At 34.1% G+C, this 19,735-nt stretch overlaps 1 protein-coding gene across 2 annotated transcripts in view; it reads right to left on the bottom strand.

The window, feature by feature from the left end:
• The window catches only part of ATP7A (ATPase copper transporting alpha), a 71,936-nt gene extending 53,111 nt beyond the window's left edge, over window positions 1-18,825 (bottom strand). Inside the window, exons 1-3 of one of the 2 annotated variants that reach the window (XM_064483015.1) lie at window positions 18,625-18,825; window positions 16,253-16,393; window positions 8,861-8,923 (exon numbers count right to left, since the gene is read on the bottom strand). In XM_064483015.1, the coding sequence (XP_064339085.1) occupies window positions 8,861-8,923; window positions 16,253-16,393; window positions 18,625-18,651 (231 nt within the window). In that variant the 5' untranslated portion in view covers window positions 18,652-18,825. The remainder of the gene's footprint in view (window positions 1-8,860; window positions 8,924-16,252; window positions 16,394-18,624) is intronic. The other variant, XM_064483016.1, reaches the window with a different exon arrangement.
• Between the last annotated feature and the right edge of the window lie 910 nt (window positions 18,826-19,735).

Genomic DNA, 19,735 nt, shown 5'->3' on the forward strand with positions numbered 1-19,735 from the left:
GAGTGGAGGGAAAAGAAAGATGATGAATTTAGTTTTAGACTTGTTGATTTTGAGAGGCAGTAGGGTATTAATGTTCCAAAGGCACTTAAAATATGAGTATTGTTGTTGTTGTTATAGATTCCTAGTGAAAAGCTTTGTTCCATAAAATAAAAATAACTCCAAAATATAATTTAAAATAATTTAGAGTAGGAAATCTCACTTTAAATTGTCCACAGTAGTTATGTAGTTAAATCTTTCACTTATTTTAGTGAACTTCATATTTTTATTTCTTTCTTTAGCTTGGTAATCAATGGCTATGTATTTGGTAAAATCTTGAAATATGCTCATGGCATGGAAAGTTTCTAAGCCTCTGATAATTCTAGTTGGTCAGACTGCTCTTATTTATGGAAGAGATCACTAGCATAAATGATCCAACACAGAAGTGGGAAAATAATTTATATTTGTTTTGGAATACACTGTATAACATTTTCCCTGAATAAGTTGCAGAATAGCAAAACCACATATAGTTCACTTACATACTTTTGAAAGAGATTCAACATAAATACAGTCACTATAAAATGAAGACTTTTGTGTCTTTGTACCTTTAAAGAGAGTCTCTTTTAAACTTTAATCTCACTCCCCTAAGGTCAATGACTTTCTGATTTGGAAAATTACTTTAAAAAATTTAAACATTCAAACTAAAGGGGAAGATGGAGAGCAGACGAGGGATGGGGAAGGACTGACTATAAAGGGGCAGCACAAGGGAATTTTGGGGGGCTCTGCTGTTCTGGCTGTGGGGGTAGTTAATGAATCTATACATGTATTGAAATTCACCAAAGCTATTATTTTAAAAATTATCGTGAACTGTGATCCTAACATGCAAAGATAATCAGCATTTACATTTTTGAATATTTCTTTCAAGTCTGTCCCCTCCAGTGTGTGTTCTTGTGTGTGTACATAGTATGTGGTGTGTTTACTTTAGCTTATTTCACAAAATAGGATAACCTGCTTACATACCATTTTATTCTTTTTTACTTGAAATTATATTTGTAGCATTTAACCCTGTGAATTTTTTCAGCAGCATTGTTTTTAATAATAGCATAATAATCTATTTCAAAAAAAATTTCCCAAAGCTAAAAAAACCCCCAAAACAAACAAAAATAACTCATAGAACTATACCCCCCAAAGAAGCCAATTTTAGTGTATAATTTTAAAAACAAAAAATTAAAAGATCAAAAATTCAGTTCCTTAATGCAAGCACATTTCAAGTGTTCGATGGCCAGAGTGGCTGTCATCCAGGACAGAATAGATACAGAACATTTCCTTCATTATAGACTGTTCCATTGGACAGCACTGCTCTAAATACTACAATACATTTTCTAATGAAGTGCCAAACTTTAAAAAAAAAAGGAAGGGGAATTTTTTCCCTTTAGATTTAAACACATTGTATCTGGTATCTCTTATGACCTAGTTTTAAGCTAATCCCCACCCTACCACCCTGCCGCCAAATTTCAATTTACTAACATACTCAACAAGAAATTGCTCTTAAAACTCTTTTTTTACAGCAAAAAATCATTTTGTCACTAGATGGTTTGCTATACCTTCTACTGCTTTAACCTGGCTTCTATTTACAAGACATAAAGAAATAAGGAAACTATGTATATAAAATACTATACAAAAAAGTTGTATTATTATCCTATGTTGCTTTCGTGCTGCAGACCAGAAAACACTTCCTTATTTAGTAACTACTGTTTGTGAATTTTAAAGCTGGACCAACCACACCTAGCACAAATATGTTCCCCTTTGGGGTAACAGCATTCAACTTTTCCTCTGAATGTTAGATATCAAAGAGACTTTTCAAGCCTAAGATCTCAAAGGAAATAAAAACAAGCAGCACTTTTGTCTCTTTTAAGAGGAAATTCACATAGTGATTATCATAGTACAGTTCTGGATGCCAAATCCTTGGGCAGGAAGCTAAAATAGCATTTATTTATTTATTAAATATTTACTGAGTACCTGTTATGTGCCCAGCACTGTGCTAGCTGCTACAGATATAATTATGAGCCCAAACAGGCACAGACTCCATACAGCCAGAAATTGCTGGTGGCAGTCTGATCCTGGATCTGTGCCACTCTCCTTTCACATGATCCCCACCAACACAAACCACCTCTGCCTATTCCCCACATTGCTCCAAAGTTTCAACAGCTTGTCATTTTCTCAGAGTCTTTCATTAGGAATCAATGCTTTTTTTTTTTTTTATTTTCAGAGGAACTATTTTTCTATTATATCAATAGTTCCTCTGAAAATAAATATCTAACAGTCTACAAGTTAGGAATTTGGCTCCTATGAAGGACTGAATATGGAGGACTATTCACTAAATGTAGATGAAGGCAGGAGTGGAAGAGAAGAAACCAAAACATGCTCTGTGGGCTCAATAGCATGAACAGCAGTGTAGAGGGTGCTAACTGTCCACAGGGATTGCAAAGATCCACTCTTTTAATGTTTACGAAGTTCTTTACTTACTGAAACATCTAAAGTATGAAATTCAAGCATAGCATACTTTATCCGCATGTGATTTCTGTAGCATCATCTATTCTCAAGCAAGAAAGCTAGAACCCTGGACAAATCATCCTAATCAAAGGGCTTCAGTTTCTTGAGAGACTGGATTAGATAAACCTTTTGAGTTCTAACTTTCTATAAAAGCTAAAGACTGGGTTACCATCACTTCTTGGGTTGTCATTAATACATACTTTTTTTGTATTCCTTATCATCTGATAATAAAACGTGATCAAATTTCCTATCTGGAGGCTAGGAAATTGAATAAACTGCCCAAGAAACCCAATGAGAAAATGAAAGAGCCAGGATTCAAATGAAGGTCTGTGTAACGCCAAAGTCCATGCTCTTTCCATCTATAAATGATGAGGTTAGATGATCTTCAATTTCCTTGAAAAACTAAAATTCTATGCCTGAGATTTAAGCAATGTGTGGCTTATAAATAAAAACACCTGAAAAGCATGAGATAGTTCTAGTGTGTGAACCAAATTTTAGTTCTGTGTTTACTTTCCTCCCCTAAATTTCATATCTACTCCCATACCAGTTTAAATTAAAAAATGACTTGGAGAATATATTTCTTTGGGTTTTTAGCAGGATTTGACAATTAGTACATTCTAACATTTCTCCATTTTTAAAAGCCACTTTGGGAAAGGTCCTTTGCTAAATAAAGTTTTAGCACACTGAAATTCCTTTTTATACCCCTAGGAATTAATTTATATGTCATCACAATAAATTCAGGTTAGCATGCTACTCCCATGTTAGCATGCTACTCACATTTATTTCACAATAAATTCATGGTTAGCATACTCCCAGCCAGTGTGGGAGTCTTCAAATAGTTTAAAGCCCACTTTCTAACATTTTCATAACAACTCAGCATAGAGGGATTCAGGGGTTTTTGAGATCTTACAAGGATTCTGTCAATTTACAGACTGAAATCAGAAAAGTAAAATAATTAATGATCTTGAATTTCTAATATGTTTGATTCACCTCCCACAATTTATTTTTGACAACTAAAAACTATATAAAAAACATAATAGGAATTCCATTTATATTATATATGTCTCCATAGAAATTCTATTACTGTGTGTTAAAAAATGTACATATATTAACCCTCTACTTTGATGTTTCAATACAGGGTACTGAAAATTAAAATATGATATGAGGAAGCCATCAAACTATTAATACTTACCCTATTTGACCAACCTAAAATAAAGTTTACCACTTAAAATTATTGAATCAATTTATGAACTAGCAAAAGACAATTCTTAGAGACTAAGACAAAAGTCCAAAACAAATATAAAACTTCAAAAGCCAAATGTTTTAAAATGAAAAAGATATGGAGGTTTTGTTAGTTTAAGTTAAGTTTGTTTTTCTGTAAACTGAGTGCCTTGTCAGAATTTTCATTGCCAGTATAATTTCACTTTGCTTCAAAAATTATATAGCCAATGCATGATTATTCAGTATAAAAATTTAAATACAAAGAAAGGAAATAGTGAAAGTCTCTCTTCACATCATTTCTCCACCGCTTGTTTGTACTTTGGATTTGACACTTCGTTGATTTTGGGGATAAAGTTCAACTAAATCAGAAACCTAAACCTCTTTGAATAACTGATTCTACACTTTCATGGGTGGATATTACCTAAGAATTTATATTAAGCAAAATGCCTACATTACTCTAATGCAACATTTGAAAAAAGAAATGTTCAATGCACTATCATTTGCCAGAGCAAAATTTAGGGGGAAAAAGTTCCAAATAGAAATAAAAAGACTGATTTCTATATGCTGATAGGGAACAATATCTAAGATTTACTTGCTAAGTGAAAAAAGCAAGGTGTAGAACAGTATGTATAGTATGTTTCCATTTACATAAAAAGGGGATACACACACACATATATACAGCTGATCCTTCAACAACATGCAGATGGGAGGGTTAGGTGCGCCCTCCCCCAGGCAGTTGAAAATCCGTGTATAACTTTACAGTTGGCCATCCTTATCTTCAGTTCTACCTCCTTGGATTCAACCAACCATGAATCATGTAGTTCTATACACATATTTATTGAAAAAAATCCATAAGTGGACCCATACAGTTCAAACCTGTGTTATTTAAGGGTCAACTGCACACACATGTGCATACAGGTATACAGTATATACAGATAAATCACTTTATATTCAGAGCCTTTTCTGGAAGAATCCATACATAGTAAATTGATAACTGGTTTCTTTTGGGAGGGGGATATTACGCTGGACATGTGTTACTTTTCCAGTAATTAAAAAAAAAGTTAATTTTACAGGGAGCAAGGAATGTCTGGATCCACAAGATGACTTATTAACTGCTAGTATCTAGGTGGTCATTTTTTAAAAGGATAGTCTGTATTAGGAAAATGGACTGTAGCCATTAGGTGAGTGAAGGGAAAAAGCACTCAAAAAGCAGTATGTTTCAAGGACAAACTAATATGTTTAAAAGGCATTAACCTTTTGAGCCATTAAGTCCATATATCTAATTAAGTTTGTTTTTACATTTCTACTTTCAAAAAGGCAGAGCAATCCCAGAGAAAGACTTTCATATTATCTGTCCATTTTATTTTTCCCTGAACAGAGCACTGGGATGATTAAATAAACCTTCAGGTTAATCACTTTAAAGTCTACAGTCTTGACATTGGCAGAAGAAGAGTATTACACTCATTTACAAACTTCACAATTTAAGACACAATTCCCAACATGTATTTAAATGCTGAAGCTGCAAAAAGATATAATCATATTCATTCTAATTATTCCAAAATTAGAGACTTCTTGACTATTCACTCTCCTTAAATTCTATTAATTAAAGCTCTAATCTGTTCCACTGCAACATTTTTTTAATAAAACAACCCCAATCAATTTAACATCACAATTACATTACTTCATGTCAGAGTTTTATTCCAAATACTACAAAAATTCCTTGATTTAGTCAAAACAATGTCTTCTTTAAATCTGGTTTCTAAATTGACTGCACATGAGTCTCAACTGCAATCTCAGAAACTATGATCCAGAAAGTTTAAACCTTAACATTCTTTAGAAAATGACAAATATTTATGTATTAACATGTGGAGCTGCATTCTGACTACAAATCATGTTTGGACAAGGACAATTTTCTATATGGTACCTAGAAAGAGGTGAATCCACCTTTTGTGGATACACAGAAAGAAACTCAAAATGGATCAAAGACTGAAACATGAGACAAGATACAATAAACCTCCTAGAAGAAAATATAGGCAAAACATTATCTCACATATATCTCAAAAATGTTCTCCTAGGGCAGTCTACCCAAGCAATAGAAATAAAAGCAAGAATAAACAAATGGGACCTAATTAAACTTAAAAGCTTCTGCACAGCAAAGGAAATCATAAGTAAAACTAAACGACAATCTACAGAATGGGAGAAAATTTTTGCAAATGATGAAACCGACAAAGGCTTGATCTCCAGAATATATAAGCAGCTCAAACGACTTAATAAGAAAAAAACAAACAACCCAATCCAAAAATGGGCAGAAGAACTAAACAAGCAATTCTCCAAGGAAGACATACAAATGATCAACAGGTACATGAAAAAATGCTCAATGTCACTAATTATCAGAGAAATGCAAGTCAAAACTACAATGAGGTATCATCTCACACAGCCAGAATGGCCTTCATTCAAAAGTCCACAAATGACAAATCCTGGAGAGGCTGTGGAGAAAAGGGAACTCTCCTACACTGCTGGTGGGAATGCAGTTTGGTGCAGCCACTGTGGAAAACAGTATGAAGATTCCTCAAAAGACTAGGAATAGACTTACCATATGACCCAGTCATCCCGCTCCTGGGCACATATCCAGAAGGAACCCCACTTCAAAAAGACACCTGCGCCCTAATGTTCAAAGTAGCACTATTTACAATAGCCAAGACATGGAAACAGCCTAAATGTCCATCAACAGATGACTGGATAAAGAAGAGGTGGTATATTTATACAATTAATACTCTTCAGCCATAACAACCAACAACATAACACCATTTGCAGCAACATGGATGTCCTGGAGAATGTCCTTCTAAGTGAAGTAAGCCAGAAAAAGAAAGAAAAATACCATATGAGATCTCTCATATGTGGAATCTAAAAAAAAAGAAAGAAAGAAAAAGAACATAAATACAAAACAGAAACAGATTCACAGATATAGAATACAAACTTGTGGTTGACAAGGGGGAGAAGGGTGGGAAGGGACAGACTGGGAGTTCAAAATTTGCAGCTACTGAGAGGCATATGCAGAATAGATAAACAAGATTATACTGTATAGCACAGGGAAATATATACAAGATCTTGTGGTAGCTCACAGTGAAAAAAAATGTGACAATGAATATATGCATGTTCATGTATAAATGAAAAATTGTGCTCCACACTGGAAATTGACACAACATTGTAAACTGACTATAATTCAATTTAAAAATGTTCAAAAGAAAAATAACACAAATATATAAATAACAAAATTCTGTACAGATATAAATATTATAAGTAGGTAACAAAATTATGGTACAAATTTTTAGAAGCTACCAAATACCATAAAATCTATAAAAATAACATTTTTATTAACACCTTTGGCTGTATATATACTCTGCTGCTTCATTTAACAATGATATTGTAAAATCATTTTCTATATTGAGAAGAAAACAATACTACAGTCTTTCCTGTAGGTCAAAATATTTTTTTATTAATGATAGTTTAGAAAAGGTCCTTTAAATGTCACAACTAGATATTTGTAAATTTTTAGAGCTGTTGTCAAATTTGGGAAAACTACTGAGTTTCTTTCACATATGAGCTATAAGATTTCAGGGCATTTCCAAAACTTTACTTGTGCAGTGACAAGTCTTAAATACTCTTTGGATTGATAATACTCATTTCCCACTTTTACACTGGGCCCTACACCTTTATGTCATGATGCTGGGTGAATTGGCACCATTAGTGGTAAGGGTGTTATTAGAAGCCAGTCCTACACCAGAATTTGTAGCAAAAATTTCACTACACACAGAAGAGACCAAAAACTATATATAGCCAAATATCTTACTAACCCCAAACTAAACATATCCTCAATTCAACTTCCCATTACTCAGATTCCCAAAATGCCCATGGCGCATCCAATACCGCCAACACAAAGGGGAAGTCTGACAGAGAGGGGGTTGAAGTAGAACTAGACAATGAACTTATAGGATTGTGGTTAAAATATTTTACTTTTGTAAAAACACATAACCATGTGTTTACATTACTAAGACTCTTTCCATGACTTAGAAGGGGTCAATGCCAGTGAAAGACTCTGAAACTTAAGCTTCATTAACTTTGCTATAAATCTGTCTCTGGGCCTAGAAGACAACACTTAGTAAAATGTTTTTTAAAGGAAGGAGAAAAGAAGAAAGATCACTAGTATACTCTATATCATATGGGCTTTCAGCTGAAGAAGGAGAGGCAGAGCTAGAACAGGCAGAGAAATGTGTCTCCTTTTATCTTCAGCAAACAAATTATGAATGTGCCCTGGAAAGTATAGCCTTAAGTATCTGTCACTGGGATCCATATAAATCACTGTTGATAACACAAAGTGCTTTCATATTATATTTCTGCTACTTTTCCTTTACAACTTAATCCAATTTAATTGCATCTTTCTGACCTTGATTAGACTTTAACAAACAGAAGTGGATTCTGGGAAGATGTAATAGAAATAGCAGCCTTATATATGAGTGGGGTGCAATAGGCTTTTTGAGCAAATTTCTACAGGAATCTACTTGCAAATGTCAAAGCAGAATCTAGTCCTTTAGTTATACATAGATATGTTGGCAAAAAATAATAATCTAAAATAGTCTGTCAGGCAGAGAGTTGAGAGTTTTGGAAAATGCATTAGTTGTCAGTAGACAGTAAGTACCTAAATCACTTGGGAGAAAAATTATGTGAACTAGTTTCTAGATGCATAAGACAGCTTTACTGCAATTAACATAGACACTTAATTAGTAAGATTTAGCTTCTATTCTGACCCCTAACACCAGCCACCTTAGATCAAGTGGAGGAGGTTTAATTTGTTTCATTTGAAGATAAATCAAGTGCAGGTGTCATACCTATTATTCATTGAAATTAAATGATTCATTCTCAGAGCTTTGGGACTGAAAGTTGCAGAGCTACTTTTGCCACTCTCTTCTAATTAGAAAATTGCAAAAATACCCATCTGATTTTTGGATAGTTATGACTAGTGAAAAATTACCAAATGTTTTTATAAATTTGAGTATTTTGAATATAAACACACTTGAGAAAACCTGCAGTATAATAAATAAAAAAAAGTTACCCGCATTCTCTCAGCTTTTCCAACTTGGCTGTCTTCCCAAAGCAAATTAAACGCAGCAGCATCCTTGGGGCAGGGAGAACGGGAGGAGACAATGAGGAAGCCTCTGAGACTGGAGTTATGCCAAGGTAGATGGTGAATACAAAGGAAAATCCTACTTTTGGAGCATGTGAAAGTGAAAATTGATATCTAAGTGTTCACATGGACGCCTACAGGACAGAAGACTCAGCAGAAGGCATATCACACTATGTCAATAAAGCTTCGCTAGACACAATCATCAAAATAGTCTTAGCTGACCAGAGTACAGTTTAGTTAACAAATGAGAAACACTGCTTTTCTCCCATACAAATAGTAAAATGGATACAAAGTTTACTTTGTCTTCCCTGGCCAAGATGAATATGAAATTCAGACATGGGAAAAATTACCTAGAGTTTCAGATATAGAAAAGAATTGCCCACATATTGGCACCACACCACATGACTCTTGAATTAAGGAAATGTATTAAATTTCATCAAGAATCACTATGCACCAATTAACCAATTTTTGTAAGAAAAGCAAGGCAAACTGAAGCCAATTTGCTCAAGATCTTATGAGAAGTCTGAATCACAGACAAGAATACTGCAGGGACAAGAAAGCATGAATTCTGTACTTCGCTGAAAAGCTAAGACCCATCTTGAAACTTCTGAAGAATGAATGGGTAAAACTTAACGTTTAGATTAAGAATAATTAAAAGGCAGAGCTCCCATAAGTATTTGATCTGGAGATACACAAAATATTCTAGTTCCAATTTAATGATTCATGTGCTTAAAATAATAGTGAACTTCTGATTATTACAAAGAATCCCTAATTTTAAATCTTGTGCTAAATCTGATGTCCAGTTGGACAAAACTCCCTTAGAATATTAACATCTGGGGGCAGGGTAGAGCTCAAGTGGTAGAGCACATGCTTAGCATGCATGAGGTCCTGGGTTCAATACTCAGTATCTCCTCTAAGAATAAATAAATAAATAAACCTAATCACCTCCCTCCACCAAAGGAAAAAAAGAGCCTGTTCTCTATTAAAAAAAAAAAAAAAAGACTATTAACATCTACTCTGGGCAGAATGTCTAAAATTTATCTTTTCCATGTGGATCTGAACTAGTCACAGGAAAACCACTTTAGGACTGATGAAAGCTGATCAAATTCCAAAGCTGCATTAACTTTCTGCCATCAGTGTAATGAATATTGTATAAAAGCAAAATTACAGAAAAATTCTGGTAAATAGAACCACCACCAATATAAAGTTATTTTTAATGATGCTAAAAACTTAAATAACATATTAAAATAATAAGTTCACTGAACAAATGAAGACACAACTCAGTTAAAATGACAAACTGACTCATTAAGCCAAGCAGTGAAAATAAACCTGCTGAAGAGTTAGTAATTCACAGTATATTTAAGAAGAAGCATCCATTTATTACTGTCATTATAGTAGGAATCCCCAAACTTTTGGCAAGGAGATACTGCTCATTTTTTTAGACCCTTAGATACCAGTTTGAGAGAAACAGGAGAGAACAGGTAGGGAATCAAACTGAATGAAGCATGGGAGAGAGTCCTGAAGTTAACTACACTCCAAACAGTGCTGAGAATCCTGAAGAGTGACAAGGAAAAAGGTGGGCAAGGGGCAGCACAAAGGCTTGGAAATGGCACAGAGATAAACTAGGAAATTCCAATCCACTAATCAGGGACCTCTACCTTAACAAAGTACAACAGGCAGGAAGGCTTAGATCAAATCTTAAAAGAATTAGCAAAATATATTATCAAATTCAAATAATGAGAATGTCATGAAAATAAATAGCAAGGATTCTCCTGGGTGACAGATACAGGGAGGTTCCTTGTTCCTTATACTAGGCTCTTCATTTTTGTGTATGATTGAAATTTTTCATTAAAAGCATTCTTTGACCACTCCAAGCCCCCATGCCAAGCCATTTTGCCCTCTTATTTGTTAAACCCATCTGCAGTTCAAGGGAAATCAGATTCATGTGTTCTCAATTCAACTTAACTTATTAAAATATTGCTTTTTAAAAGCTAAAAAAAAAATTCTTTGACCAAGGTGGGCTTATCCTGGGAATACATGGCTAGTACAACATTTGAAAATCAATCAGTGTAACTCAACATACTAATAGTCTTAAAGAAGAAAAATAATCTGATCATCTCTAAATGCAGAAAAAGCACTTGAAAAATTTCAACATCTATTCATGATTAGAAATAAAAACTGTCAGAAAACTAGGAAGAGAAAGGAATTTCCTTAAACTGGTATAGGGCATCTACAAAAACCCTGCAAGTAACACAATACTTAATGGTGAAGGACTGAATGTTTTCCCTCTACAGTCAGGAACAAGACAAAGATGTCCACTCTCACCACTCCTATTTAAAACTGTAATGGAGGTTCTAGCCTGAAAAAGAAATAAAAGACATATAGACTAGAAAGGAAGAAACAAAACTATGTTTATGCCAATGACATAATTGTTTATGTAGAAAATCCCAAGGAACCTACAAAAAAAAAGCTAAAAGATTTATTTAATAAGTCAGTTTAGCAAATTTCAGGATACAAAGTCAACATACAAAAGCCAACTGCAATTCTATACATTTGTAATGAACAACTGAAATTAAAATTTTAAAACACAGTACCAGTTAAACATCATTTAAAAACAGAAAATACTTAAAATATAAATCTAACAAAATATATGTAGGACCTGCACACTGAAAACTGATTTTAAGATTTATTATAAAGCTACAATAATCAACATGGTGTGGTATTTATTGACCAAAGGACAGACATACAGATCAATGGAATAGAACAGAGCATACCAAATTATACCCATAAATATATGCTAAACAGATTTTCAACAAAGGTGCAAAGACAATTCAATGGAGAGAGAATAGACTTCAACAAACGGAGCTGCTTAGAAAAACTGGATATCCGTATAAAAAATTAACTTCAACCCATACCTCATCATGTATACACATTAATTCAAAATGGATCAAAGACCTAAACATAAAACCTAAAATGAAGATACAATAAACCTCCTAGAGGAAAACATAGGCAAAACATTATCTGACACACATCTCAAAAATTTTCTCCTAGAAGAAATAAAAGCAAGAATAAACAAATGGGACCTAATGAAACTTACAAGCTTCTGCACAGCAAAGGAAACCAGAAGTAAAACAAGAAGAAAACCTACGGAATGGGAGAAAATTTTTGCAAGTGAAACCGACAAAGGCTTGATCTCCAGAATATATAAGCAGCTCATACGACTCAATAAGAAAAAAATAAACAACCCAATCCAAAAATGGGCAGAAGACCTACACAAGCAATTCTCCAAGGAAGACATACAAATGATCAAAAAGCACATGAAAAAATGCTCAGTATCACTATTTATCAGAGAAATGCAAATCAAAACTACAATGAGGTATCACCTCACACCAGTCAGAATGGCCGTCATTCAAAAATCCACAAATGACAAATGCTGGAGAGGCTGTGGAGAAAGGGGAACCCTCCTACACTGCTGGTGGGAATGCAGTTTGGTGCAGCCACTATGGAAAACAGTGTGGAGATTCCTCAAAAGACTAGGAATAGACTTACCATATGACCCAGGAATCCCACTCCTGGGCTTGTATCCAGAAGGAAATCTACTTCAGGATGACACCTGCACCCCAATGTTCATAGCAGCACTATTTACAATAGCCAAAACATGGAAACAGCCTAAATGTCCATCAACAGGTGACTGGATAAAGAAGAGGTGGTATATTTATACAATGGAATACTACTCAGCCATAAAAACCGACAACATAATGCCATTTGCAGCAACATGGATGCTCCTGGAGAATGTCATTCTAAGTGAAGTAAGCCAGAAAGAGAAAGAAAAATACCATATGAGATCGCTCATATGTGGAATCTAAAAAACAAAAACAAAAACAAAAACAAACAAACAAAAACAAAGCGTAAATACAGGACAGAAATAGACTCACAGACAGAGAATACAGACTTGTGGTTACCGGGGGGTGGAGGGTGGGAAGGGATAGCCTGGGATTTCAAAATTGTAGAATAGATAAACAAGATTACACTGTATAGCACAGGGAAATATACACAAAATGTTATGATAACTCACAGAGAAAAAAATGTGACAATGAGTGTGTATATATCCATGAATGACTGAAAAATTGTGCTGAACACTGGAATTTGACACATTGTAAAATGATTATAAATCAATTAAAAATGTTAAAAAAAAAACCTAAAATGATAAAACTTTTAGAAAACATAGGAGAAAAATCTTTGTGACCTTGGGGAGGCTAAAATATGACACCAAAAGCATGCTCCATAAAGGAAAAAAAAAGTGGATAAATTGGAATTCATCAAAAGTAAAAATTGCTGCTCTGGGAAAGACACTTTTAAGGGAATAAAAAGACAAGCCACAGACTGAAAAAAATATTTGCAAAACACATATCTAAGAGAAGACTTATATTCAGAATATATAGAAAACAACCAAAATTGAATAATAAGAAAACAAAAAACACAGCTAAAAATTTGACAAAAGGTTTGACAGACATTTCACCAAAGAAAAGTATACAAATGCCAAATAAGCACATGAAAAGGTGCTCAATATCATTAGCCATTAAGGAAATGAGAATTAGTGAGCTACCACCACACACCCACTAGAATGTCTATAACAAAAAAAAATGATAATGCAAAGTGTTGGAGAGAATGTGGAAAAAGTGGAATCCTCAAACATTGCTGGTGGGAAGATAAAATAGTATCACCACTGTAGTAAATCTCAAAAAGTTAATCATACATTTACCATATGATGGAACAAATCCAATCCTAGGAAACTGCCCAAGAAAAGTTAAAACATGTCCACACAAAGACTTAGATGTGAACATTCAGAATTTTTTTTCATAATCACAAAAGAAAGTGGAAACAATCCAATGTCTCTCAACAAGTGAATGGGTAAACAAACTGGTATATCCACACAATGGAAAACTCAACAGAAATAAAAAGGAAAGAACCAGTGATATACACAGCATGGGTCAATCTCAAATGGGTAATGTTAAGTGAAAGAGGCCAGACTCAAAAGGCTACATACTGTTTGATTCCATTTATAGGGTGATTTAAAAAAAGTAAAACTTAGAGGAATAAAAAATAAATCAGTGGTTATGAGGGGCTAAAAAGGGAAGGATGATTTCAAAGTAAGGTTACTAAATTTAGCAAATAAAAATACAGGACAGACTCAGTTAAATTTAAATTTGAGATGAATGACAAATAATCTTTAGCGTTAAGTATAGCTCATGCAATACAACAGCTCTCAAGCTGTGGTTCCAGGCCCAGCACCTTTAGAGTTAACTAGGTACTTTGTTAGAAATGCAAATTCTCAGGCCCCATCCAGCTCTACTAAAACAGAAACTCTGAGGGTGGGACCCAGTAATTTACTTTTACAAGTCCTCCAGGTGAGTCTCATCCTGTGGTTTGAGAACCACTGCTCACTATACCTGTCACGGACAAAAAAGAACCATAAGAAGCTAATGCAAAGAGAAAGGGGCACACAAGCCTGTCTGATAAATCAATTCACCATCATCAAATATTAACTGAACAGCCAAAGGGTATAGTAGGTTCTCTGAGGAAGGGTGATAGCCATGATCCTCAACTGAAGGCAGTTTCACACAAAGAGGACATTGGCAATGTCTGGAAACATTTTTGGTTGTCAAAAGTAGGAGGAGAGGATACTGGCATCTGGTGAGTAGAGGCCAGGGATGCTACTAAACATCCTATAAAGCACAGAACAGCAACCCCCCCAAAGAATTGTCCAGTCCAAAATGTCAATAGTGCTGAGGTTGAGAAAGCTGGACTTAACACATTTTTTTTACACCAAAGGCTTTAAAATCAAAGGCATTTTTATGAACATGGAAATAAAAAGATTAAAAAGGTAATGACAAAAAATATAATTCAAAGTGTCTCATTCTAAAAATATTAGAATTATTCTGAAGAAAACTTATACAGACTATTGATAACAGAGCTAAAACAGTAATTTGGTGGTAGGAGGGACATTTATGACAAAAATACTGTGTTGCTTTTTTTTTTTTTTAGAAGTTATGTGAGAGAATAAATTGCAGATGACAAGTCTGAGAACCATATGCAAATTAAAACGCATCTGTAGACACCGTATGACCAGAAAACAAACTGGCCCAGGAATCCTGGAAGTTGAGTTCTAGTTTTGCTTGGTATTAGGCAACTATGTAATTTAGCACAGGTCATTTCCTTATCTGGGCTTTAGTCTGCTGATCTGTAGAATGAGGGGATTAGACTATTTGAGTTCTGTCTAGGATCCCTCACAGCTTTAACATACTATGCCTATGCCGAAAAATGGGCACAGGAAACATTCAAATATATACATACATATATTTTTATTGACGTATAGTCAGTTACAATCAATTCTGTCAATTTCTGGTGTACAGCACAATGTCCGAGTCATGCATATACATACATATATTTGTTTTCGTATTTTTTCATTAAAGGTTATTACAAGATATTGAATATAGTTCCCTGTGCTATACAGAAGAAATTTGGTTTTTATCTATTTTTATATATAGTGGTTAACATTTGCAAATATATTTTTTACAGGATATGAGGAGACATGCTATCACTTTGTTCCCTTTGGGGTAGTCTTGTGCTGACTTTAGTACTTCTGGCTTTTGTGTTTAGAAGTTGTGAAACAAAGCTACTTAGCTCTTCTTGTTTATTTACAATAATTATATTAACAACTCATGTTCACTGCAGAAAAATAAGATTATACAGATAAATCACTCTTTTCACTAAGTAAGATTCTGAGATGAATTATAGCAGGACTGTGTTAAGATGGTCTAACAAAAGTCAATTTTATTTTTGCAATTAAAAATTGAAGTGAAAATGTTTAGAAAATTGCTGTTCTACTTTATATGCATGTTCCTAGGGAAGGCTACATTATTACTAAACAATTGTCATGCTGTAAAAGAGAAAGAAATCCTACAACCCCTTCTCTGAGAACAAATATTTTAGTTCAGTATGAGATTAAGAGTAATAAAAAGTTTAGCAGCATCTATATATACTTATAAAATATAAACTGATAAATATACAACCATAATAATGTCAAGACTCCACTTTCAGATGTTTTTAAATGTTAAAAATATATAATTTCCAATTTTTTAATAAAAAGGTAAGTTAATAGCCCAAAAAAACCTTAATTTAGCTTCAGGGCCAGATGCACGATAGTCTTTATGCCAAACATGTCAGTGTGTCTGCTTCTATCTCAGTGTTAGAAGTAATTGCCCAGAAGAATTCCAGTCAACAGCATTTGACTTTACTAATTTCCAAGGAGCAACTTACTTTAATGTGATGTACACCATTCAGTTTTACAATCTGCTGTTCAATGGTCCAAACACAGGAGCTGCATGTCATCCCCTCAACAGAGATGGTGACAGAATTCACACTCATACTTGGATCCATTTTGATTTCTTCTTTACATTCCTATTAAAAACAATGAACTCATTAATTTCAGCCATGGAAATAATCCTTCCTCAACTTTCCCACCTCCCCAACTGAAAATACACTACTAATAAAATATGCTCAGCATTCTTTTCTCTCATCTCATTTTACTCCCAACCTCAGGGCCTTGCATTAGCTATTCCCTTGGTTTAGGACTTTGTTCTCCCAAATACCTGCTTTGCTAACTTCCTCGTCTCTTTCAAGTCTTTATCCAAATCTAACTCTCCTAATGAGTCTTACACTGACCATGCTGTTTAATATTGCAGCCCATATCCCTTCGACACACACATACTCTGATTCCCCTTAACCTGTGCTCTATTTTTTTCATAGGATGTCTTATCATCTTCTAATATACTTCATAATTTACTTACTGTGTTTATTGCTTATTATCTGTCTTCCTGTGGTGGTTTTAAAATATGTTCACAAGTTCTTTACTATTCTTTCTTTCAAGAGATGGAATTTAACTTCTTTCCCTTTGAGTGTAACCTTGACTCAGTGATTTGCTTCCAACAAATAGAATACAGTGGAAGTGACAAGGTGTGATTTCCAAGACTGGCCATAAAGGGCACTGCAGGAGGGGGCAAAAAGTAATTGTGGCTTCCTCTTTGTCCTCTCTCTTGAATCACCCGATTTGGGGAAAGCCATCTGCCACATCATGAGGACACTCAGGCAGCCTCATGAAGAGGTTCTTGTGGTGAAAAATTGAGGCCTCCCATCAACAACCAGCAAAGACATGACGCCTTCTGCCAACAACCAGGTGAGTGAACTATCTTGGAAGCTGATCCTTCAGACTCAGTCAACCCTTTAGATGCCTGCAGCTCCAGCTGATATTTAAACTTAAAAACTCAAAAGAGACCTTGAGCCAGAACCACCCAGCTAAACCACCCCCAAATTCATGACCCACAGAAATTGTGACACAGTAATGTTTGTTGTTTTAAGCCACTAAAAAATTTGGAATAATTTGTTACAATAATTAATATTACTTCCTACTAAAATGAAAATTCCATGAAGGCAGGAATCTTTTTTTTACTGGTATTAGTTTGAATCAGTTGAAATTCCCGTTTTATTGAGATATAACTGACATACAACATTGTATTAGTTTTGGGTGTACAATATAATGATTTGATATATGTAGATATTGCAAAATAATCACCACTATAAGTTTAGTTAACATCCATCATCATGCATAGTTACAAATTTTTTCTTCTGATGATAACTTTTAAGATCTACTGTCTTAGCAACCTTCAAATTTACAATACAATATTGCTGACTAGTCACCATGCTGTACATTATATCCTCAGGACTTATTTATCTTATAACTGGAAGGTTATACCTCTTTAATCACCTTCATCCATTTCATTCACTCCCTAACCTCCACCTCTGGCAACCCATCAATCTGTTCTCTGTGTCTATGAGTTCATTTTGCTTTAGTCTTCATGTATAAGTGAGCACATACAGTTTGTCTTTCTCTGTCTGACTTATTTCACTTAGTATAATGCCCTCAAGGTTCATCGTGTTGTTGCAAGTGACGGAATTCCTTCATTTTTATGGCTTAATAATGTGTGTATATGTATATCACATTTTCTTTATTTATTCTTCTATTGATAGACACTTTAGTTGTTTGCATGTCTTGGCTATTGTAAATAATGCTGCTATGAACATAGGAATGCATATATCTTTGAGACAGTTATTTCATTTCCTTTGGATAAATATCCAGGAGTGGAATTGTTAGATCACATGGTAGTTCTATTTTTAATTTTTGGAAGACCCACCATACTGTTTTCCATATCCATTTTTAAAATACAAAAATCTTAGAAAAGCTGAAAGAACAATTCATCCCTAGGAGCATCATTCTCAATCTTAAATTTAACTAGCACTAATTATGGAACAACTATAATGTATAGTGTGATCTGATCTGAAATAGATTAATAATTATTAGTCTATTTTTGTTATTTACTTTCAAAGTTAGAGCTAAAGCTATTCCAAATACTAACAATTCAGTATGTCCACTGATTCTTCTTATGAAATTAGTATTAAATTATTACCTATTTTTACATAAAGAGACTTACAGTATCTATTCAATATAAAAGAATATGTTTTGTCTAATTTTTGTTTTTAATGATTTGAAACAGTCTTTATTAAAAGCCAAAAAATAATGATCTCTAATGAACCACACTGCCAAAGGTTTTCACATTATGGTATCTATGACTTACAATCTGTATGTAAAAATAAGCTGTCATTGCTCTGAGAACTGCATCTTCCGTCCTCTAATCAGAACAGCTGCTGCCAATAGGACAAAAATCTGAATCTTTGAATGAATGATAAGTGTAATAGAGAAGAATTAGTAGAACTGAATTAGTTTAGAGGACCTAGAGCTAGCTGCTCCAGCTCAAAAAGAAGTTCTCCATATTGCCTGAATTCTCCATTGCACAAAATTTTACAATTTAAAGATTATTATATTAATGAATATCTTCCTTTTTGTTTCCAAATTTTTATTATGAAAAATTTCAATCACACAAAAAAGCTGAAATAGTACAATGAACATCTAACTGTATATCCTCTGAATGAATTCAACAATTGTTAACATTTCTCTATATTTACTCTATTTTTTCTGTTATTGATAAATTTTGGAGATCATAATATTTCAGCATGCATTTCCAAAGAATAAGGACTCCTGTAAAACCACAATACTATTATCACAGCTAATAAAATTAATGATTGTATATCCTGTAATACAAATTCTCTAAATTTTCCCAAATGTTCTAAGAACATCCTTTACAGCTTGTATTTTTTCCAAATCAGGATCCAGGCAAGGTCCACATTTTCCATTTGGTTGTCTCTCTTCTGTTTCTTTTAATCTAGAACAGCCTCTCCCCCATATTTCTTCTCCCCCATGAAGTAACTTTTTAAAGAATCTAGATCAGTTATCTTAACAGACATTGTATCCTCTTTTTAAAATACAAACTCCTCTTTGATCATTTAAGGAGTTGATAGCTGGAACTACACCTCCTAATACCTAGGTAAGATCAGTTACTACAATAGAACAGAAGTCTAGATGAGACAGGAAAGGCAAGTAGCTGTGAGCAAAGGATCCTTGGGATATAGGGAACTCCCAGGCCTAGATGAAAGGTCCAAGGTGGGGTACTTAAGGCAAGCGTGAAAGCATTAGGGGCTAGGGAAAGGGTCACTGTGAAGTGGTAATGGTAAGGTAAAGGTATGAAAAGGTAAGTGGAATAATGTCTAAAACAAACAGATCCTATCAAAATTTTGCTTACCGTTAGTCCTGTACCTAAAAAAGAAGATGCTTCCTCTTTCCTCTTGTAG

This window comes from Camelus dromedarius, chromosome X, assembly GCF_036321535.1.
Source record: "Camelus dromedarius isolate mCamDro1 chromosome X, mCamDro1.pat, whole genome shotgun sequence".
NCBI lineage: Eukaryota > Metazoa > Chordata > Mammalia > Artiodactyla > Camelidae > Camelus > Camelus dromedarius.